This window comes from Ambystoma mexicanum, chromosome 9 (genome assembly GCF_040938575.1).
Source record: "Ambystoma mexicanum isolate Mex_15411 chromosome 9, UKY_AmexF1_1, whole genome shotgun sequence".
NCBI classification, from domain to species: domain Eukaryota; kingdom Metazoa; phylum Chordata; class Amphibia; order Caudata; family Ambystomatidae; genus Ambystoma; species Ambystoma mexicanum.
Genome location: NC_090931.1, coordinates 1,325,337,916 through 1,325,362,573, shown reverse-complemented (window position 1 = coordinate 1,325,362,573; position 24,658 = coordinate 1,325,337,916). Strand labels below are relative to the sequence as shown.

The window sequence follows — 24,658 nt, the reverse complement described above, 5'->3', positions numbered from 1 at the left end:
GAATATGGTCATGCCTTATACAGCAATACAATGATCTAGCCTATGGTGGGTCACCCCATTCATTCAATTTAACTTGCAAATCATTATTTTAACATGAATGCCTCCCAATCTTCTCCCCCAGCCACCAAGTGATGGTGAGCAGGAACATTTTATACATGGCATTGACTTCAACATGAGCGGAGCACACCACCTGAGCATGGTAAAGTATTAGCAGTGATAGTGCCCGCCCTTGAGGGAATGCCATTAGCATACATAAAACAGTACTGTAGTTAGCAAACCATAGAAACTGGTAACCATTTAAAATAATTTTAGTGACTGATCTATGTCAAACAATAGAGTAAACAACCTCTCAGGTATTCAAAAACACCCATACTTACACCACCCAAGCCTTTCAGAGGTATAAAAGGTAAATTGATAATGCAGTCCTACAGAAACAAAATCGCTGCTTAGCAGTAAGATTGTCTAACTGTTCATGTAATGGGACAGACATCAGCAGACTGTTCTGGGCCACAAATACAGTAAACACACAAACAAGCAAACAAGCAAATGTTGACTGTCTAACAGGTTTTGATTTTGTTGCTTCACCTGCTCTCAGGAGTGCCTATAAACAGCCTTGGCTCTCACAAAGCCATGCAGCATCCCTCATCCCAGGAATAGAAAAATGCAACCACTTTACCTCACCGTCAGGGGGCTGCAGTGGCTACCAGTGAAGGGCAAGCACTATGTTCATGACAGCTTGCATATGCTACAAAGGCATCACAAAGAAAACACCACCCTACCTTGCTGAGAAACTCACTAGCTCCAGAAGCCAATAACACCACCAGAATTCATAACTTTGCCAAACAGGACACAAAGAAATTTAAGAGTAGAAACATTTCCTGTCACACACCTTATCTCTGGTACAAGTTACTGATGCAGCTAAAACAGCCCCCTCTCCATCCTACACTTCAGTAAGTACAGCAAAACCCTAAACTTCAAAGATCATCTCTACTGAATCCTAATTCTCCCCCTCTGTAGATCATACGTTCCCCCGATTCCTAAATCCATCCCAGTTCCTTTGCTCCTCTTGCACCCTGACTTGTAACCCCCTGGGTATGTCCCCTAAGTATAGTGCTCACATACATACACAGCGTAGCCCTAGCTTCAACTAGGGGCCTCATGGTATGGGGTACGTTGAGCATCAAAATGGGTGCACGGGAAGGAGATGCTTATTGTATCTCTGATTAGGTTTTCACTTTGTTGCAGTGCAAAGAGCAGATGAAGTGCTTGAAGGATGGGTAAGGCTTTAACTAACTTTTTCTCTCATTGGTTCCATCTTTACTGTGAAGGCAGCAGGTCTGAGAGTGGCTCCTTTGTGCTTCAGGGTTTCAGCGTACGTAATCGGGGGGTTGGGGGGGGGGCACTCGTCAATGGTTTGGCTCTCCTCTGATTTGTGAAGAAGGAATTGTCAGCAGTAAGGCAATGTGCCAGGCCCGGGATAAGGAGAAATAGCCCGCCCCTAGTCTCTGGGCATTGTTACAGGTAAATTTTCCTTGACATATCTTCTCAGTCTCAAAAAGGGGTACCAAGGCAGTGCTGCCAAATGTTACTTTTCAACACCTCAGTCAAGTGGACCAGAGTAATGTTCATTGTGCTACAATGTCACAGGGTAATCTGCAATCCTATTTATACCTTGCAAAGGACTAGTTCCTTTCTTTTGCAATGTGTCCATGCTGGGCACATAACCCAGTTCTTCAAACTAATTCACCACTAATACCCTTCATTCTACAATCTATTCAGTGTTCTCTTGACGCTTTGTGTAACAGGGGGGTTAATTACAAGGACATACGTGAAAGGCACATGTTCCAGAAAACATGCAATTTTCTCATGACATATGTCTATCAAAATCAGGAGACGGACAGGGTAGCATATTTGCATAATGTTTCTTTATTAGAACAAACTGTCCCTAAGCCTAAGATTCTCATCCCTGCTCTACAAAGGAAAACATAATAGTGTGCGTGTCAGGATGTCTTCCAAAACAAGAAGAAGCCTCTCTCCAGAATCCTATGTTAAACTGAGGTGTCTCTCTACCACTACAAAAGAAAGAAAAACATACATTAAAAAAAGAAAAGCTTGGGGCTCTTGCCCAACAAAAGGAACAGTGGCTGGTTTCTGGCCCCCAACTTGAGGTGTCTATCAAAAGGGGAGCTCATCGCCCAGATGCGCAGTTCCGCCAAATGAACTGAATGTCTCTTCAGCCTTTCTCTTGTGTTTGCCGACAGTCCATGGTTGCCTCGCTTTCCTTTGGTCTAACAGGTTTTTATCGCAGTCTCTTGTCCACTTTCCCACTTGGGAATCCTATGCTCATGTTCCTGCTCTGTGCTTTCTCCTTGTATTCCCCACTGCGGGAATTCCTGATGCTCTCTGCACTTAGTTACCTTGGAGTCTTAACCCCACCTTGAGCTTCTCTATTCTCACCCTACCTTTGGGGTCTCTTGAGGCTCAACCAGCCTTGGTGCTACTCAGATTTTACACCAGCTGGGGGTCTTGTGTTTCTTAACGCTCATTGGGATTCTGTTGGGTTCATCCCGCCTTGGGGCTTCTTGCCTTTCAGCCCTGCCTTGGGGGCGTCTCTGATCCTACCCCTCCCTGGGGTTTTGTTACCGTCACCATGCCTTGGGGCTTCTTTGGTTTCACTCCGCCTTGGGATCTGGCTCCGCTCACACCACCTTCAGTACTCAATCCTCTCGCCCCACCTTGAAGTCTTGTTCCCCTCAATCCCACCTTGGGTTCTCGTTCCCCTCAATCCCACCTTGGGTTCTCGTTCCCCTCAATCCCACCTTGGGTTCTCGTTCCCCTCAATCCCACCTTGGGGTTCTCGTTCCCCTCAATCCCACCTTGGGTTCTCGTTCCTCTCACACCCCCTGCCCCTGCTTGGGCTCTCCAGTTCTCGCTGCCCTCCTACCGTGATCCCCAGAGCCAATGTTCCCAGGCGATGATCCTCTGGTGGGCCGGTGAGTTTGCTTCTTCGGTTTCTCTGCAGTGTTCTGCATCAGGTACATCCTGCTCTCTCCTCCCGCTGGAATCCAGCGGGACTTAGGTGCTTGCTTCCCTGTATTCTGGTTACCTGCTTTTCGGGAGGCATTGGTTCCTCTGTACTCTTGTGGGTGGAGTGCTTCCGACTCCTGGCCCAGCTGGGATTGTAAGCAATCCGCCAGGGTCCGCCACACTTGGTAGAAACTCCTTCTGCCCAGCCACCACTCCCAGGATTAGAGCTCTGCTCTCCTCCGGCTCTGTGGGTCTCTCTTCTCTTCGTTTCCAGTTTGGATTGGCTCTTTATCTCCCACTACCCAAGGGGTGGAATTATCCACTGTTCTTCCAATCCAGGCTGGGTGAATAGAGGGTCAGAAGCCATACCAGCCATTGTCAAAGGCAGTTTCACATTCTCATACAGTTTAACTCCTGTAAAGCCAACAAAGACATTGGGGATCTGGAGATAAGGCTAACTTCTATCCATTTATGGAGATGTACTGTCCACTAAGGGGAGGGTCAACCCCACTGGGATTCCGCTTGCCCTGTTCCCTAGTGGGTGGTAAGCTTAGTGGGCTCAGCTCCCTAGTCTCAAAGGGGGTGGGATCCACTTTGGGGAGGGGAAAAATTCCCTGGATTCATCACACATACTTAAAACACCTAATCAACCATAACTGCAACACTGATTTCAGGAAACTTTGTCAGACGCCAAAGGAATTGTAAAATAGTCTATTTGCTCATGCTTGGTATATCTGCAGGTAACTAAGTACTAACAATGCAGAAAGAACTGCACAAATTCTGCATTGACAACATTGGCTTCTCTTTTTTAAGTTACAAAGCATACAGCCAGAGGTTCATGAAAATTCTCAATTTTGGCCAGTGCTGGAAACTAGTGACATTCCGGAATATTGCTTATGCACTTGTTCGGTTATCGAACGGTCTCGATGCAGAAAATAAATATTCACACAACCTTGCATGGCTCATTCATACCCTTCTGATCGTTGCAAAGCTGTATGTGTTCATATTTGTTGAATTATTGTGCACTATAAATAACAAATTACTTACCTCTGTTAATGTTCTCTCTAATGAATGTTCCTCCCTCGGAATCTTCATCTTAGATATTCTTTCCTACCATTAGAAGATCTCGGAAACTTTTTCTCCCAGCAGGGGGCAATGTGCGGCTCAGCGTTGAGGATGCTTGTGCTGACAGCTTCAGGTCGGGATGGGATATGAACGTTGATCTAAATGGCGGGCACAGCTCCCTGTGACCTCAGTTATCATTTTCCACATGCTCAGCTGTGTTGGGGATTTTGGATAAAAAGAGAGACAGAGAAATGTGCCTTAAAGCGCTAAAGGAGAAGGCCATAGGATGGAGCTCCTTGATTGTGGATGAGGAATCTGTTAAACATCCATCAGAAATAACATTACCAGATGTAAGTAATACGTTCCTCTAATGGATTGTGTCCTCCTACAGATTCCTCATCTTAGATGGACTTAAATAGCTAAAAGATTTTAAAGGAGAGTGGCATGAACTCTGCAACAGTTACGTGAAGACATGTTGTAGGACTGCTCTGCCAAATCATGAGCTGACAGCGTATCCAGGCAGCAATATTTTGCAAACATGTGGATGGAAGCCCACATTGCAGCTTGACAAATGCCTTTCACAGGTACTATGCTTTGTAGATCCAAAGCAGCTGCTAAGCCGCTGGTTGAGTCTGCTCTGAACGCCTCAGGGATCTATTTCCCTGCTCTAGAGTAGCACTCAGAAACACAATCCGCATGGAAATGGTTTGCTTCGTCACTCCCTTGCCTGTTTTTGGGCCAGTATAGCCAATCCGAAATGACTTGTTCTAGCTATATAACACTCAAGATGCTTCTTGGATTGAGCCAAAGCGTTCTTTCTTCCTCTTTAAAAGGATGAGGAGGTTAGAAAGCTGGTAAGCAAATACTTTGTGATGAGTGAAACTCTGACACTACCTTCGGCAAAAATGAAGGACGTATCCCAAGTGTCACCTTATCTTTGGAAAACAATCTTGGAGGGTGGCTTGCAGGACAAGGCATGCAATTCCCTCACCCTACTTGCTAAAGATATAGCGACCAAGAAGGTTGTCTTCTATGTGAGGAGCCTCAAAGGGCACAAATGCATCGGCTCAAATGGGGAAGCCATAAGGAATGCCAATACAAGAGTCAAATCCCACACAGGCATGACAAAGGGAGTTGGGCGAAGGTGTTTGTCATTCCTTTTAAACATTGGATCACCAAAGGGATTGTGAAGTACGACCGCAGCTCGGGCGTGCACTTAAAAATGCAGAGCGCTGCCAGATAGCTTTTGACAGTGGTTACCTGAAAGCCTTGTCTTGCCAGGTGAAAGATCAATGACAACACCCTTGAAATGTCACACAAAAAGGATCCACATAATTTGCCCTACACCAGCTGCAAAGCTTCGTCTTCCAACGGCAGCGGTACAGAGCAATTGTTGGTGGTCTCCTAGCTGAAAAAAAAACACCTCCATTACGTCTTCCAGAAGTTCCCAATCACTGTACCTTAGCCTGTCAGAAACCAGGTACGTAGGTCGAGCATATGCATGCCTCAGGTGAAGGATCAGTCCTCTCCTGAGAAGGCCTGGCCTTGGAGGAAGACATTATGGAGGACAGATGGCCATGTCCAGAAGGTTCTGGTGCCATGTCCTTGTGGAACAATCCGGGGCAATAAGGATCATGGCTGCTCCATACCTCTTCAGCCTCTTGGTCACTTGAGGGATGACAGGAATCGTTGGAAATTGATACAGAAGCTGGAAGGTCCAGTCCACTATGAATGTGTCCCCCAGTGCTCCTCTCGGGAGGAGGGTCAGAGGGGGAGAGCAGAAAGGATCACACTTCCTGTTAAAGATCCGATTCTCCCATGCCCAGAACTATAGCTGCACCCCTTCACCGCAAATGGAAAGCGACTGCAAACACCCTCTTTTATTGGGGTAGTACATGACCACTGTATTGTCTGTCAGAACAGGCACTTTACCCCTTTATGGAAGTTAGGAAGGCTTTCAGAGTAAGTCTGATTGTCAGTGCAACAGGGTGGATGTGTAACCTGGATTCTTCGAAAGACCAAATTCACTCGCTCCGATTCCTCAGGTGAACATCCCAGCTCTTCAGGGACAAATCTGTGACCACTGTTTCATTCAGCCACAGCTACCAGAACCATTCCTCTACCTTCAAGTTGTCCGAGACCACCATAATCAGTCCTGGGACACTTTGTAGGAGAGCCGTAGCTGGTCCCACATGTTTCACCAGCATTGAGATCATTGGGACCAGAGTGACCACTAAAGAGACCTAATTCGAAGTCCAACCAAGGCACCAGGAAGAAGCAGAAAGCCATCAGGCCCAGAAGGGCAGAAAAGCTAGGGAAGGAAAGAAGTCTGAATTCTGGAATTTTCCAATTATCTGCAAAATATTCTGTACTCTATCCTTGTTGTGGGGCCTTCCCAGAGGGTAGACTCCAACAAGGCTTCAATGAAGGGGAAGAGTCTGGGATGATGTCACCAGGGACTTCTTGAAGTAGAGTAAGAATCACAAGCTGTGTAGGAGGCACATGCAGTGTAGATGGGAAACCACTTTTTTCCAGAAAGGAGCCAGTTGTCCAGGTAGTGGAAGATGTGAATCTTCTCCCTCCTCGGCCTGGTCCCCACCACTGAAATCAGCTTGGGAGAAGACCTTTGGGGTGGAGATCAGCCCAAAATGGAGCACGTGAAACTGGTAATGTGCCTTGCCAATCACATATCTTGGGCACTTACTGAGTCTTTCATGAATAGGGTCCTGGAGGTTTAGAGACACCAACCAGGCTTGGATCTCCATGGCCTGTAGAATCTGGACCAACATCACCATGTTAAAATTATCCTTTCTCAGAAATTAGTTGAGAGGCCTGAAGTCAAAGATGGGACATAGATTGTCCCAGGTTCATCATGGAGATCGGCACTATGGCTGCCTTTTGAAGCAGGACCTGAATCTCCTACACCAGGGTGATGCTGTCTGGGGAAAACACTCCACCGGAAGGTCCGGTCTGGAGGCCTTCAGAAGAATCGGAGGCAATACATGGAAACAACCACCTGAAGGAGCCAGGTATCCAAAGTAATACCATGCTAAGCATCCAAGAACCTGAACACCCTCTCCCCCACCACGTTCGTAAATGATGAGGTGCAAAGTGAAAGAGGCTTCGGGGGAGGTGGAAGCAGATGATCCCTGAGATTTTATAGTGCTCTTCCCCCTTCTTGGTCTCTTAAACCTTCCATCCACTCTGTGAAAAATACTGAAAAGATCTAAACGCCAAGGCCACCAGAGTAAGCTGGTGCGGCAGAGAAGGATTGGCTATCGGCAGTTTCACTGCCAAACCTAGCGACTTAGCGGAGGTCTAGATTCCTTGAATTTTTCCACAGATGAATCTACCTTTCGACCCGAACAAGTTTCTCTCAAAAATGTGTATCGAGTCGTTTTGCTTGGACTTCTGTTGCAAAACTGGAATTCCAAATCGAAGAAAGTCTCCTAACAACCACGGCCATCACCATGGCTCTGACCACACAATCAGCGGTATCAAGCTCTAACTGCAGGGCTTGGCACACTGCCTCCTTACCATCTTCCAACAACTCCTTAAAGGCATCTTTAAATTCATCCTTGGCTGAATGGCATGCCACTCGGCCAAGGCAGCGTGAATACTTTGCAAATGCACTTTGTTTATTGCACTGAGGGCTAAACTACAAGCCCAAAAATCTTCTTAACTTTCTGTTTCCTTGTCTGGAGAAAAGAAAGGATGCTGATCCTTCATTTCCCACCGTAGCAGCCTGAACCACAAGGCTCTTGGGAGCGGGGTGCCTAGATAGATTGACCGGGTCTGATGCCAGTTTCGGATATCAGTGCCAAATCCGTGCCTACAGTCGACACTGAACAGGATGTTTACCACAAAGTTGTTGCCGGGAGGAGACCCTCGGTTTAAATCGGAGGGCAGTCTCTTTTTGAGGAACTATCCAAAATAACTGAGGTCGGAATGTTGAACCTGTCGGGATGTGGCTCTGAGCCCCTAGGTATTGACAAGCTTCTATACTGTGAACTATAAGGTATCATTCGGTTGATCATAAGGTGGAATCTTTGGTGACCTCCAGGTCTGTTAACATGTCAAGGCCGCTAACATCCCCAAGGTCGGCTGTGAAATCTATGAGATCGTGTCCATAATTCTGACCTGGGGGTTAAAAACAGAAAGGAATCTGTTCCCCCTCCTGCATAAATGATTTGTATTGCCTGGAAATATCTGCTACTGGAGACAGGGGCATACTGGGTCGAATCTGTTGGTAGCGGAAGGAAGTAGTCTCCTCCTTGACCCAAAGAGGTGCTCGCAGCAGGCTCCATCAACTCTACTCAAGCTTGCGATGTCGAGGCCTCAAGCACCTTTTTTTTCACAGGATCCGAGTCCGGAGGAGCATGAGCACCGCTCTTCATTGGGACCCGGCCAGTAAAAGCAGCCATGGTTGGACCACCTGCCTGCGTCGGTATCTAGGTTGAGACAGTCGACATCAATGCCTGAAAGAAGACCGTGAGCATTTAAAGTCGGAAATGCTCAAACTCCTCAGCAAATGTCTAAAAACCCATCATCTTTCTCATCCCGCCGATGTCAGCAATTTCTCTTCTTCATATGTGAAGAGGATGATGACTGGAGGTATCCGCTTCCAGATATCTTTTATGGTGTTTCTTTATGGGTTTTCTGATTACCTCAGCACCATGAAGGATCTTTGGAGGGGATCACCCCAATAAGTCAAAATTGGCAGCCTGGCACCTTAAAAGTGAGAAATAATTGTTAGGTTACTGTGTCATGCCCATGTCATGCCAGTACATTGTTCTGATTGCCAAGAATACATAGGAGGCCTAAACCATAGAAGAGGATGCTTTATTGTGCAGCCTATCAATGACCTCCCGATTCAATGACGATGAATAGAATGTGATTGAGTACTGTAACTCAAGAATCAAATTCCCAAGAAATGAAAAGGAGAAATTACCTTACCGTAATGTTCTTTCCACAGATTCTTCTCTCACAGATTCCCCATCATGATAGATGCTCATCTCCAGCTCGGCTGCTTCGGAAACTTTTCGTGTGTACAGGGCTAGTGTGTCCACGACTGCTCAAATGATCTTTTGAAAGGATGCATGAGGCTTGCCCAGAGCTGCTATTGGGTTGATATCAAACTCCAGGGAGGTTTTGAGACCGGTGGCCTCATGTAATTTAGACGCCAGTTCCAACAGATCCCGTCCTTCCACATAGAATTCTTCAGGAAAATCTAGGGTCTCCCTGGTGCCAAGTGGTCCCAATCCAAAAGTCAGTGGGTCACCCTCCTCATCAAAGACTTCAGCCCTCCTTGACATGAACCTGACCAAAGGGAGTGGGAAGTAATCCTGAGAAGCTCTAGTGCCAGGGGAGAGGAACTGGTGCATAGGGTTCGATGGCTGAGGGGAAAGCCATCTCTGCACTGCTTCAAATCCTTTGGAGCCGGGTGGAACCTGTAGGCATGCAGTCTCTGAGCAGGGGGGTGCCCAAAAGAAGACATCAGCACCAAAGCTGCCGGTACTGTATTGCATCTGTAGCCTAAAGGTCTCCTATTCCTGAAAGGTTACGTATCGGGTGGGAAACTGTACTTGCTGGGCCAAATCCTCTGAGGAGGCCCTGAATATGTGGCTCTGCTTCGTCAAAGAAGGAAAAAATGGTGTTCGAAGAACCACTCTTGGGTCTGGACCTCTTCCAGTACTAATTCTTGTTTTCTCTCTGGGCCAGAGACAAATCTTCCTTCCAGACCAATTCTGCACCCAGTGACTTCAAAATAGTTATGTTATAGTGCATTTGTATAGCGCCTTATATACCATTAGTATGATCTCAAAGTGCTGTGGGTTGAAAGCCCTTGGGGGCCGTATTCTGGGTTAGTGGAGAGAGTAGGGTAGCATAAAGTGCTTGGATGCACTTGGTATGTGTGCAGCCAGAGCAGTTTGTGCAGCGTTAGCTGCTTTCTAATGCTAGGTGCGGTGGTTGATATAATCAGTGTAATGTGTGCAGCAAGGTTGGTGGTCTCCAAGTCTGCATTCTGGTTGCCACGGGGCATGTGTAACAAAAGCTGAACTCACAATCTGCACAGGCCTTACCAGAGTGGGGCATGTCACAGAAGGTATGTTTTGAAATGGCGTTCCCGAAGTGGGGAAAAAAAGAAACCGAGGTAATGAGGTGTGGCGCTGCGATTTATACTGGCCCTGATGTCATGTCCGTTGTGGGGCACCCAGTGGGGTAGAGCAGAACTGACATGGAGCAGCAACTCGCCCCGGGTGATGAAAAGGTTTTCAAATGACATCTGTGCTGGAGTATATCTTAGAATAGGAATTTGTGGGAGGAAGGAATCCATTAGAACAGTGGAGATTGCTTATTGGACACGCACCTCATCCCCATATAGATTATCAAAACCTCTCAGTGCAACCAGAATAGGTTTAACTGTGTTAGCCATCCTTTCAGTTATCCTTTCAGTTATCCTTTTACTGACTTCTCAATTAATAGTCCCAGATGTATATTTATTGTTTTACCATTCTCCAGGAGACTGCCATATTTTTTGTGGTGAAAAAAAATGTTAGATTTTAGAATGAGTCATCTCTAATATATTTTTTTTGTCCTGTTCTTCCACCATTTTTAGAGCTCTTATAAACTGCATTTGTGCATAGTCTGTTAATATGACATCGGCATTAGCCTGCCAACCAATAATTATTTGACCTACTTTCGGCATACAGATGTTAATAGGCTTCAAGCACTCAAAGCGATCTGCCATAAATACATTAAACAGTAAGGATGCCAAAACAAAGCCTTACTTAAGACCTCATCTCATCATTACCGGTTTAGTAAAGCACCCGCATGCTGTGCAATCTTCGTACGCTGCAGTGTTTTGATGGAACAATCAGCAAATTCAAAAGGGCTGGATCAGTTCCCTAATCCTCAAGATTCTTCAATGATCTACTCAGTCAAAAGTAGTCGAGGAAGGCCACTTGGAGGTGCAGAGCTTGCCAGGCCTCAGAGCACACCTATTAGGTGCAGAACAAAGCCATTATATACCACAGGCAGTGCTTTGTAAATCCTGTTCGTAAAGGAGGAAGCAATTGTTTTTCTTACAGGCCCTTTAGCAGATCTTTCAACAATAAGGAGGCAAAACCTTACTGGAGACATCCGTCAAAGCAAGCAAACAATAGTCTTTGGGGTCCACAGTGCAATACTTCTTATGGGCTGGAATTAATAATGATTCCGTCCAAGAAGATAAAATACTAAAAGGTATGGAATACCTGCTTAAATTTACACACAATCAGTACCAAAATTCGGACTTATTTAAATTATATCTGCTAATCCATCTGGACCTGTGGAACAAGATTGTTTTACTCAGCTCACTATTATGAATATCTTTTCAACAGAGGCCAACGTCTTTCACTGAGCCTTTTCTTACCTTCTTAACATTGCCTAATGGTAATTGAGTCATTTTGGTTTAAGAAGCAATGTTTCCAAGAGTTCATTTATTGTATCCTCTCCACGCTGACGCACTATACAACGTCAAGTTCGAAACATAAGTTGCTAGAAAAGGCCAACTATGCCCCACTCATTTACTCGCTAGGTCCAGATATGTATTGAACTTTTTATTGCACTTTTAGAGGTTGAAGCAGTTTCAGTGGGAATTATGTGTCCATTTGAATATACATTATATTTGTACTTTAGTTAGCTGCTCCAGTACATGAAACTACAGTTAACTTGCATTTTCATCGCAAGACGTATAATATATTTCTCTGGTTTAACAATGAGGGAGATGCATTATGACTCGTATATATAAGTCAAAGTTAGACATTCATTAGCCAGGACGCATTCTTATTTTTAGCAGTTTTCAACGTTTCTCAATTCATTGCAATGATTCATAGCAGGATCTACTGCACACTGCCACATGTTTTCAGACTTATGATAAATGTACGAATATAACACGAGGCACTGAAAAATTAACTAAATCAAGATGTAACTGACAAGATTTACAATCCTACAGGGATGGGCGTACATGCTGTACATTAAATAACAATCAACCCGGTCTGTGAGAGAAGTTAATAGATGGCAATATTGCAAAAGGTTTACCAACATTTCCCACACTAGCACTTCACATAATGGCTAGATATCAGCAACACATGTGTAGGAAACTACATCTGAAAAAACCTAAACTGCCAATGATGTTTTGAGGGTGCAGAGTGAGTGGCACAAGCTCTATTCCATGGCTTTACATGCATTCAGTATGAAGACATTGGGTGAGAGAAGTATTACCTTGGAGACAGCCCACCATGGGAACAGTTGGTTGGTGACGTCAGAGGGCTAGTTCTGCTGTTGGCGTGTCGTGGCGTTCGACCAATGGTATTGCTTGGTGATCCCTACAATAAAAGCAATGTTAATGTAATATCTACACCACACAATGAATCCAAGAAAATGTATATATCAAGCAACTTCTTCTAAGTATCTCTATAAAGGACTTGTATCAGTATGCATAACACTGGCTTCCAACAATGATTGATTTGCTTGCGTTCCACCAAGGCACCGGGGCATCCAGTGTCTACAACAGGTGTCTGCAACCTTTGGCTCTTAAGATGTTTTGGACTACAACTCCCATGAGCCCTAGCTATCAAATTCAATGATGAAGAATCACTGGACTCTTAGACCAAAACATCAGGCAAGGTGGTGGTTGCAGACCCCTGGCCTGGAGTCTCATTTGAAACCATATTCTCGAATTCTAGAGTTCGGGACATCAGTGTACCTGCATTATAAGTTACTTTCGGTAGTGACTAACATACTCCTAGTCTATAGTCCCCTTTCCTCAATACTGTATGGACGTCCCTCGCTAGAGACAGGAAACAACCTTTTTCACCAGAAAAAATGGACTTCCCCTTTAAATTTAGATGCAAGCAGGGACGCAGCATGCACTCTCCTAACTCTGCCCACCAGCGCCACTCCTCACTCCCCTTTGACGCATCGACAATGTGATTGCCTAATGGCACTGAGATGTTACAGGGGAGAATGGTGGGACATATGGAGGAAAGGGGACTATGGACTAGGAGCACGTTAGTCTCTACGGTGAGAAACTTATAATTACTCCTACGTACGGTCCCCTTTCCTCCATACTGTATGGGCAATTACAACTGAATGCAGGCCTGGTGAGGAAAGTTGCCCCTCTAAGACAACAACTTCTTCAAAACTGCCTGGCCAAATGCTGCATCCAAGCAGTAGTGTTTGCAAAAGGTCGATGGGAAGCCCAAGTAGCCGCCTTGCTGATAGTCTGCCAAGGGACATGTCTTAAGTCTTTGGAAAGCCACAGCCGTGGCCTGGACTCTGATGGCATGAGCGTGCATGTTTGCTTGTAAAGCCCTGTGCTGCCCCTCATATGGCTCCTTGATGGCCATCACCATCCACCTAGCTATGTGCAAGCCTTGGAGACTTGACAGCCTGGTTTTGACCCACCAAAAGTGATGAACAAGGCATCTGTAAGAAACTCATGGTGGCAACAGTTAAGACAGACAAGTGATCACAGTTCAAGGGTGTTTATTTAACTGTATGCGGGTTGGAAAAACAGTTAATCTAAACCTAAATCTAAGATGGGAGCAAGCGCCGACCATCAAATAAAAATAAGGCAGTCCTAGTGGTGGTGTGTCAAAATAAAAAGGGCCTATACTAAGAAGCCTATTGCCAAATCTTACAACTAATACAAAAAGGGTGTGGGATAACCTTCAAGAAAAGAAAGAAGGGTTCTCAAATAGTATGTGAATATGCAGTAGCCTGGGACTCCCTTCCCCACATTTTAATCACGGGATAAGGTGGGATCTTGGAGAACAGCACACTCTCGAGCTTCTCCGGCATGAGACAACAGTTAACTTGCAGCTATCAGGACCGGTGATGGCCAAGTCTCGTTTCTCTTGAACTTCTCTTGCCTTCGAGGGCCTGACGGATTTAAATAATAAAAACACAAAGTTCCTTCAAGGAAATTAAAGTTTGTTTCCTTGTTTCACTTAGGGTGAGGAATTTTCACCCCTGGGTCGCCCTCTTCCGGGCACCGACCCCTCTTTACTTTCAGCCTCCCTCCACTGGATTCACTATGGCTTTTCTTTCCTTCACAATTCTTAATGTCTTTTCAAACAGTTCCAGTGGACATCCCTCAACTGGGTTCACGCTTGTCAACACACTGTTTCTTGGGACTTTAGACTTTTCCCCCTTCTCATCAGCATCCCTCTTTCAAGTTCACACTTGCCAACTTCACCTTTACATTCACATTCACTTTCAATGTTTTACGGGATTCACTTCCCTTGCTTTCTCATGTGTCAGGATTCACCTCCCTTGCTTTCTTTATACTTCGCAGGTCAAAGGCTTTCGACTGTACAGGGAGTTTGCTTGACTTCCTGTATGACCACTTTGACCTATCTCTGCTACGGCCTACTGGTATCTGTAGTTTTATTCAGACAGGGCTTGACCATGGTTTCTCGGAACAGAACCCACGTGGTACTGGTCCCGTTTTGCAGCTGGTCTCCCCTTTACAATGTTACAGTTCTCACTTTCATTCACCACAGCCCGGTTCTTATCGGCGCTCCCCTCGACTCACCGGCTGTGATGAACTGCTTGGCATTCCTCTTTACTGGAATCAAGGCCAGTACCACGAATGCAGGGGTCTCCCTTGCTCCGGGTTATCCACGTCGATACGCTCTGTGTACCGTTGACATCTGCTGCAGCACACCTGTGAAATTGTCCTCGGCATTACAACTCTTTCAGCGGAGGGTTCTCGGGGTTTTGACGAAAAGGGCAAGGTCATGTCCTTCCTTGTCAGCCTCTCGATATTTACCGCCTTTCTCCTCCTTTTGAACTGCCGGGTCTGGATAGCTGTCACATTGTGCAGTCTGCCTTGCTCATACTGTGCTCTCTTGCTCCACCTTTTATCGCTTTGAGGAAGGGAAAGGGCCGTCAGATGTGTGATCAATTGACTGACTTTGACTGATCCTTGTATTGAGACATGTCAGGTAAACAGCTCTGGTCTTAGTACTCTCTCTGGTGGGTTGTGCAAAAGTGTTTGTGTCGGAAAAGATTGGTTGGGTCAATGGTTTTGAATGTCCTATGTGGTAGGATGGGAAAAGGTATTGAAAGAAGGGGAATGCTGCGTCTTCCCTGAGGACCCCCATCATCAAGGTGGTCCTCCCTCACTGGTCCACCCCCAGGAACTGGATTCAATAGCGATGGCCGTGTCCTGGCCACCTGGGTGACAGATCCCCAGGGACTAGCTAGGGAGACACCTTCAGGTTTCTCACATGCCCTTCCTGAATGCGATGTAGCCACATTTGCTTCACAGGGGAACCCGGAAAGAAAATTCATGTTTCCCTGGTCTTCCATTCCGGTGTTCCACTGTGAAACAATAGGCTTGCAAGTCTAGAAACTAGCGCATGACCCAAGGGTTGGACTGTTTGTGTTGGCTAATCCAAACTAAGGGTGAGTGGTCAGTAACCAGTGTGAATTTTCATCCCAATAGGCAGTACCTAAAATGGATAAAGCCCACTTGATGGATAGGGCGTCTAGTTCTACCACAGAGTAATTTTTTTCACATGGGAATATCTTGCGGCTAGTGTATAGTATGGGGTGTCCTAGTCTGTCGTGAATTTGGGACAGAACTGCTCCGAACCCTGTAAGAGATGCATCGGTCTGTAACACAAACTCTTTTGATAAGTCAACTACCTTTAGTATTGGGTTTTGGCATAACGGCTGCTTTAATATGTTATAGCATTTCTCATCATTCCACTGAAGTTTCTGGGGTTTGGCATTTTTAAGTTTATCTGTCAGCCGGGTCGTGTTATCCGAAAAGTTAGGGATAAACCTACAGTAATATCCTATTAGATCAATGAAAGCTCTAAGATCTCGTTTAGTCTTGGTAGTTGGAGTATCCAAGATGGCTTTTACCATTTCATGTTGAGGCTGTACATTCCCATTCCCTACAAAAAAGCCAAGGTATTGCATGGCTGATTGGGCCAATCTGCATTTAGCTGGATTAGCAGTTAGGCCAGCATTCCTGAGGACTTTCATGATGATATAAAGATGGAAGAGATGGTCCTCCCAGTTTTTACTATAAATTATATCGTCAATGTAAGCTCCACAAAAATGAGTTATCCATGAGGCCTTGGAACATAACTGGGGACCATGTAGGCCGATCGGGAGGACTTTAAACTGTAATAATCCTAAAGGCCTTGAAAATACAGGGTTCTCCTTGTCTGGCCCATATACATGGGCTTGCCAGTACCCCTTGGTTAAATCTAGGGTGGATAGATAGGTCGCTGTTGCGAGTTTATCAATGAAGTCATCGATGCATGGCATGGGATAGGCATCGAAGGCGGATATGGCATTCACTTGATGGAAGTCTATGCAGAATCTCCAGGAACTGTCAGGTTTAGTAACCAACACGATAAGAGAGGATCATATACTTGAAGAAGGCTCAATGATATTGGCCTTAAATAATTTGTTGGCTTCCTTGATAACTATCCGTTTACGTGTCTCCGGTAGATGATAGGGTTTTAGATGAACCACTTTGCCTTTAGGCGTTCGAATATAATTGTATGTACCTTTTACTCTTCCTGATTGTTCTGAGATTACATCTGGGAATGAGACCACTACATCTTTTAGATCTTCTCGTTGATGCATAGATAACTCGGAAGGAATTAAGTCAAAGTTATCTATATCTTCCGGGAGCCAGACAGGCTAGTACTTTGGCATGGGTGGCTGATGGGTTCTCCTTCCACTCTTAAGAGGTTGATGTGGTATAAGTGGACTTTTCGGTCTGGTTGAGCTATTTTATACGTGCACATTCCCATTCACTATAACCTCTTAAGGTCCATGTCACTTCGAAACAAGTTTGCTTTCTGAGGTGGGTAAGAGGACTAGTACTTTCTGTCCAACAGAAAAAGATCTTAAATTTACTTTTGTATCATAATTAGCCTTCTGTTGGCTCTGGGCCTTTCCCATATGAGTACAAACTAAGTCCCGAACCAACTGGAGGGAAAATTACCCATACATGGAAATCTTGCCTAACACTTGGCCCTCCCATACCAAGGACAGGGGGAACTAATCCACTCACGGATGAGCTTCTTGTTCAGGTCAGTTAAACATTCTGTACAACCCAACTGCATTGCTATGTTGGACACCTGGCCTATGTTCAATTGTGAAGTCAAACCCTTGCAGCCTTATGGACCACCTGAGCAACAGGGTTCTCTCCCTTCATGTCATGAGCCAGTTTAAGGGCTTATGGTCAGGTTGCACAGTGAAGTGGGTCCCATAGAGGTAGGGCCTCAGCTTCCTTAGGGCCCATACAACAGATTAACATTATTTCTCTACTATGGACCACCTGAGCTCCCTGTCCTTAAGCTGGCAACTTATGAATCCAATCGGGTGTTCCTTGCCTTTCTCATCTGCCTGAGATAGTACAGCACCTATCCCAGTGTCGGAGGCATCTGTCTGCACAATAAAAGGTATTTTGCAGTCGGGGAGCCTGTGAACAGGGGCCTGGCACAAGGAGTCTTAAGCCATTGAAGGCCTTCCCATACTCCTCAGACCAAGAGACCTTCTTGGGTTTCTTTGGAGTTGTGCGAGCAGGTCAGAGGCGCAGCTTTGGTACCATAGTCTGCCATTAAGTTTCTGTAATACCCAATGAGACCTAAAAAGGCTCTCACCTGGGTTTGAGTAGTAGGGATAGGCCAGCCTTGTACTGCTTGTACTTTACTGGGTAGAGGCTGAATCCTCCCTCCACCTAGTTCATGCCCAAGGTCGACAACTGAACCTTGACCGATCTGGCACTTGCTTGCCTTTATGGTCAAGTGGTCTTCTGAAGAGACTGCAACACAATCCTAAGGCATTTCACGTGATCCTCCCGGGTGGCATCCAGATATGCAAGACAGAATGATTCACAAGCCTCTGAAAAGTGGCAGGTGCATTCTTCAAACCAAATGGCACTACGCTGAACTGGTAAAGGCCTTCTGTAGTCAGGAATGCAGCCTTCTCCTTGGCATGTTCTGCTAGGGCTATTTGCCAATACCCTGCAGTGATGTCAAATGTGCTGAGGTACTTCGAGGCACCCACGGTATCCACCAGCTCACCAGTTCTAGGCAAGGGGTGTGCCTCTGTCTTGGTGACATCATTCAGAGCCCTGTAATCCACAGAGACCCTCTGCTCAGAGGAACCTGCTTTTGGAACCAGAACCACAGGACTGGACCAAGGACTACTGGAGGGTCCAATCACCCCAAGATGTAACATCTTGTTGACCTCTGTCTAGATGGAAGATCTCACATTATCTAACATCTGTATTCCCTACTTTTGGTAGGTACACTATCTCCTGTGTCAATATCATGTTTGCACCAAGGTGTCAATCCAGGAGCTAGGGAAAACAAGGGGGAGAACTGCCTCAGCAAACTTCTCACCTTATCTTGCTGTACAGAAGTCAGGTGAGGGGGCAGTTTGACACCCTCAATGAAGCCGTCTACAGGACTGCTTTGGAACAGGTCAGGAAGAGGTTCAGACTGCTCCGCCTCCTCTACATCTGATGGCAAGAGCAGTGCAGCAATTCCAACCCTAGGGATGAAAGCCTTCAGCCTATGTACATGGAACCCTTTTGGAGCTTGTACAGCCAGTCCAAGGTCCACTAAATAGTTTACCTCACCCAGTTGCTCCATTAATGAGTAAGAGCCTGACCATTTATCCTGTAAAGCTCTAGGCCTTATAGGGTTCATGATCATCAGGACTTGCTGGCCTGATGTAAAGTTGACTAGGGAAGCCCTCTGGTCATACCAGTGTTTCACCAGAACTTTCCCAGCCTTCAACTTATCGGTCTGAGCCATCAGGAGGACCATCCTCTTCCTCAATCCTAGCACATAGTCCACTATGTTGGTAGTCATAGGGGGAGTAGACATTTCCCAACCGTCCTTGACTATAGCCAGGTTTCCACTAACAGGGTGATCAAAAAGAAGCATGAAGAGGCTGAAGCCAACCCCCTCTTGAGGTACCTCTCTGTAGGCAAACAAGCATGGAAGAAGGAGATCTCATGTTCTCCTGTTTTTGATGGTTCTACTGAACCTCTCAACTAAGCCATTGCTTTGGGGTGATATGCTGAGGAAAACTTCCCCCACACTCTTTCCACATGGCTTGGATGCACTTGGACATGAAGTTGCTGCCTCTATCAGACAACTTCTTTTTCGGGATGACAACCCTAGTAAAAATGTCAAGCAAAGCTTTAGTAACTGACTTGGCAGTTACTGTCTTTAATGGGATGGCCTCAGGAAACCTGGTGGCATGGTCGGCCAGCACCAGGATAAACCTATTGCCTGAGAATGTCTGAGGGTCAAGGGGACCAACAATGTCAATCCCTAACCTTTCAAATGTTATCCCCACCACTGGGAGTGGTACCAATGGAGCATGATTGTTGTGGCACTTTTCCTAGATAACTGGCAGGTGGCAAAACTCCTGCAGTGACTTTTTGCCTGACCCCCATCTTGGCCAGTAGAAGTGCATGGCTAACCTTTGCTTGGTTCTCTTGATGCCAAGGTGTCCAGCAAGGGGGACTTCATGCGCCTGCTGAAAGAGGAAGGGTCTTACATGAAGAGGGACCACCAACAACCTATTGTCTCCTTCTGTGGACTCACTGTACAGGAGCCCACCTTCCCAATAGATCCTATGCTTCCCAGGAGGATCACCCTCAAGCAGGGAGCAGGCCTGTCTCCCAAGACCTTCCAAAGATGGACACTCATATTTGACCTTACTAAACTCAACCCTATCAGTGTTAGGTGAGTTAGGGGGAATGTTATCTTTCCCTATCTTGTATTTCTTCACTCCTTCAGTCTTGGGTTTCCCCTTTGGCTTGGGCTTTGCCTTGGTTTTAGCTAAGGTAGCCCTGGTTTGTGACCTTGTGCATGGTCTCTCTGCTGTGTCACCCACAAGACCCAAGTCTGAGATCATTCCCCAGCAGGACCTTACCTAGGACTTGTCTCTGTATGCTCACTGGAATCCTGACCATTGTACCATTGACAAGTAAGATTTACAGGCATTACTGGGAACTTGAGAGGGGCACAATCAGCTAACTTGGTGGGCATCAGAGGAGCTCTGGCAAACTCCTCTGGATTTACCAAAGTGGAATCCACCACAGTTTTGCTGGCTCCACTATCCCTAAGGGCAGGAATATCTACTCCATTGATTAGCACACTGCCTTTTAAGTAGTGCTTGTGATAAATGATATGATATTTTATTTATAGCGCACCTATACACAAGTGTTTCAAGGCGTGATGAGGCAGCTGAGGGGAGCAAGGGGGGACAAGACAACAATCTTACTAGGTCCAGTGACATCAAGATTGCGCAAGTGCAGGGGAGAGGAAAGAGGAAAAGTGCCGGGGGGTAGGAGGAGCAAGTGCAGGACAAAGGATCGAAACATCAAAAAACAAGAAGTGCGGCCTGCAGGTGGCAGTGCAAGGTTAAGTGCAGAACAGGAAGTGATAAATAGTGCAGTAGGGGGACTGTAGGGTTGCAGATACAGTCCCAAGTGCAGGGTTGCCAGGAGGCAGTGCAGGTGTGCAACTGGGAGGGCAGGGACCTGGGCCTATGGTTCAGAGGATAGCCAGGTAACCAGTGCAGTATTAGACAGGAGATCAGCAGGGAAGAGGAAGAGAGAAGACAGAAGCAAAGAGTAAAGTCTTGAGCTGATTCCGGAACCAGAGATGGCTCTGCTCAAGTTTCAGAGAGGCAGGGTGGCTGTTCCAGAGGGAGGCGCCAGCTGAAGAGCGAGATCTGCCCCCAGCTTGTTGCTTGGAAGAGCGACTGACCCTCAAGGAGTTGGAGGTGTGGGAGCGAAGAGCTCGACTAGGAAGATACTTCAGAAAAATCTGGAGTTATTTTGGTCCCAGGCTCCAGATGGCCTCAGGGACAATGCAAAGGGTCTTGAACTTGATCCATGCAGCCACTGGGAGCCAATGGAGAGATTTCAGTGATGGAGAGATACGATCCCTGGGCTTGAGGCCAAGGATAAGTCTTGCAGTCTTGTTTTGGATGAGTTGCAGAGGACAGAGTAGAGATTGGCAGATTTAAAAAGCAGCCGTTACAGTAGTCAAGCCTAGAGAGAACCAGAGCTCTATAAACAGTGAGTTTCTAGGGGAAGGAGGAAGAATATCTATGATGAGGTGCAGTTGGTAGTTTGACTTCTTAGAGACGTTGGAGATGTGAGGAGAGAAGGAGAGTGTGGAGTCGAAGATAACCCAAGGTTCTTAGCCTCACAGGTGGGAGCAGGAGGAAGGCCAAGGGAGGCCGACCATAGTGCAGTGAAAGAGGGGTGCAGGTGTGTCGTTGAGGGGGATCTCAGTCTTGCTGGCATTCAGGCAGAGATCATTGGCGAGGCACTACTCTTGGATTGCAGACAGACAATCAGGGATGAGATAAGGAGAAGAGGCGGCGGAGGGGAGCCTGAAAGCGAGCAGAGTGTCATCCGCATAGCGCTGGAAGTTGGAGCAGAGAGCTGCAATGCAGTGGGCGAGAGGTGTCGGGTATTGGTTGAACAACCAGGGAGAAAGACCTCTGGGGAACACCGCAGGTGGAGAGAGAGACAGACTAGAGGAAGGACCCAAGTTAGACCTGGAAGGGTTGATCAGAGAGGCAAGAAATCATCCAACCCAGAGCCTGATCAGTGATACCCAGGTTATCACAGAGCCGGTTGAGCAGGATGGCATGGTTGACATTGTCAAAGGCGGAGGAGAAATTGAGTAGGATGAGGACAGAGGGAAGATTAGAATCAAGGTTAGTCTGAGTCAGACGCAGTCTCTTTGGGTCTGCATCTGCTTCAATTTGCTTGCCTGTGACTGCCTTAATTTTCCTCACCAGCAACTGTTTTTCCAGTCCTCTTTCTACTACTACCACCACTTTCCAACCAACCCAGCCTGCAGCAGGTCAAAAGCTACCTTTGCCGTGGAGCGGGCCGCGGAGTCGGACGCAGTCTCTTTACCTCTTCGGGCTCTGCGGGACTATTGCGGCTCCCTGCGGCCTCCTGCGACCATCCACGGATTCCTGCAACTCTCGCGAATCATCACCGGCGTGAAATTGAAGGTGAGCGGTTGCTTTCCTATCTACAACCCCTGCCCTCCATTTACTGACTATCGCATGCTCAATTCATCTTCTGGCTGGAACTACATTCATTCAGACAATTGGTGGATACATTAGCGATGAGTTTATTCAATTTATACATATAAACACAAACTACTTACTCAGCCACAGACTTCATTTTCAGCAGCTTCACAGGAACTGGCCCCCTCCGCCGCTCGATCCATAGGGTGTAATTAAATCAGCTGAACCACAGAACTGCCAACATCGCACCCTGTACAGCGAGAACCATATCCAACGCGTGATAATCTGCAGAGCCGGTACTCGTGATCTCGCTTATCAGCCCAACGGCTGCTTCCACCTAACAACTTGACTCTAGGGTGATATACAATCGACGTGTGAGAGACTGTGGGGGAACGTGCCCTTTGATCTTGCACGCTATCCAACTAAACAGCCCTGCTACTCTTGACCTCATCTAGCAGCCAAATGGCTCCTTTCATTTACCAACTGAACGCTAGGGCGACATGCGAGCGGCGTGTGAGACACTGTGGGGCAAGTGCCCTTTGATCTCACACACTACCCAAACAAACAGCCCGGTTCAGTGCGAAAGAAACCTGACGCTGAGAGACTGCAGGGAACCTTCGCTTTGTTCTCAGCGACCACCTACTAAACCATCGTGGTACCTAGAGGCTGTACTCTAGTGCCTGTAAAAAGTAACAACAGAACAACATTTACCTGCTTAGCGGAAAGACGCCAGCAGAGTATGCTCAGAAATTAATCGACATCATGACAGTCAGGACACCTAAAACCATAGTTGGGCCAAAGACTAGATTGCGCTGTAAATTGGGGTCGGTATCCTCCGCCCCCAATGTAAACTAACTGAAACAGCTGACCCTAGAACAGACCCTTATCAAGAAAAATAAAGGACCATCCCTTAATGCAATGAAGACAGAGGGAACTAATTATCAGAAGCATTATGACTCGGTCCCTGCATTGCAAGACCTCATGATGAATGAGACCAACGACCAGCTGCAACACCACATAGAGCCTGTTTCTGACTTCCCAGAACAAAGATGAATAGACGCCCCTGAGACAGACGCTGACACCCTTTCGAGACCAACGTCTACTATGGAGGTTCAGGAATGTGGGTCCGGTGCGGTCTCGGGAAACACAGCGAGCAACAAAGATGGCATTAGAGAGATTTCAAACGAAGAATTAAATTCCCAGATGGCCGATACCCCCTTACCCCAATATAATGATCCTGGAAAAGGACAAATCCAGTTGGCCCAGTCTGTGCCTCAAGTACCACACTGGAAACCAGTCCCGGATATACAAACAAAACTGCATGAGCAACAACCTCTGCCACCAGTAAAGGTTACACAGACTGACCGCACACCTGCAGACAAAGAGAACTTAGCTATCTACAATGTGGAACTACTACCTCCACTTACCAAGCAGCAACCAACAGAACGCTCTGTCCAAGAACCACTAATAACGATTCCCTTATGCCCACCTGCATCAAACTCGCAACGAATAATATTAAAAAAACGAACAAACGAGACTTGCAAAGCTAAAATGGTTGAACATTCATGCCCTTACAGCCCAAATTAAAGATCCAGACAGTGACCAGCTAACAAAAAGGAATTCCAAAACCGCCAGACTATCACTCGATATTACAGAGATCTAATCAATAATGAATAGTGTGGAAAAACGGAAGGCAATATTTTGTTACGCTCACCTGGTATCCACAGGGACCCCCACCCAGCCCTGGTTGGATGATTTGCACTCTCGAACCCTCTCCCGGTCCCTTGGTAAGGCCTCTGGTTAAAGATGGGTCTTAATATTGTAAAAGGTGGATTCTACATCCTGCTCCTCATGGCAGGGGCGCGTAGATGTGGGGGGCGAGCAGCGACCAAGTTACTTCACTGGTGCAAGCCCCCTGTGGGAATCCAGGCCTGCTACGACTCTGTAGGTTTGCTGCTTTAAAGTCTTTATATGCAGTTCTTATGTTCCTCTTAGTTCGAATAATAATGTCTTGCTTCTTTCATTTTAGGTATGGAAAGGTATTTTGGTGTGGTCATGCAGTTTGAAGATGAGCATGGACCGGTACTCACCGGTGTGCGCAATGCTGTCGGTGAGTAATGCGCGGTGCGCAGCGCTGTTTCGCCTTTTATATTGCTAACCTGTGTCTTTTCTCTCCTTGCAGGTTGCGATGTTCCTCGCCGAGTGCCGTTATGTTCCAGCAATGATACTGACAGGAGATGACTAACCAGGTAAGAATTGTGTGGCTTTCTTCATTCGGGAGGAAACGCGAGTAAACGCTTACTAATGCCATCTTTCTTTGTATTGTATTGTATTGTATTGTTTATTTAATAATGCGCACAAAACCCAGGGGTAGCCGGGCGCAGCAGTCATAAGAATACTTAAGCTTAGGTTACATACATGGAATACATACAGGGAGTACAGTTGAAGAAATTACAGAGCAAAG

General features: G+C 46.4%; 1 protein-coding gene across 35 annotated transcripts in view; it reads right to left on the bottom strand.

Moving 5' to 3' along the window:
* CLASP1 (cytoplasmic linker associated protein 1) overlaps positions 1-24,658 on the bottom strand; it is a 2,584,612-nt gene that overhangs the window by 671,229 nt on the left and 1,888,725 nt on the right. For all 35 annotated transcript variants that reach the window (XM_069616701.1, XM_069616702.1, XM_069616704.1 and 32 more), the window contains one exon: positions 12,358-12,461. In XM_069616701.1, coding sequence (XP_069472802.1) covers positions 12,358-12,461 — 104 coding nt within the window. The remainder of the gene's footprint in view (positions 1-12,357; positions 12,462-24,658) is intronic.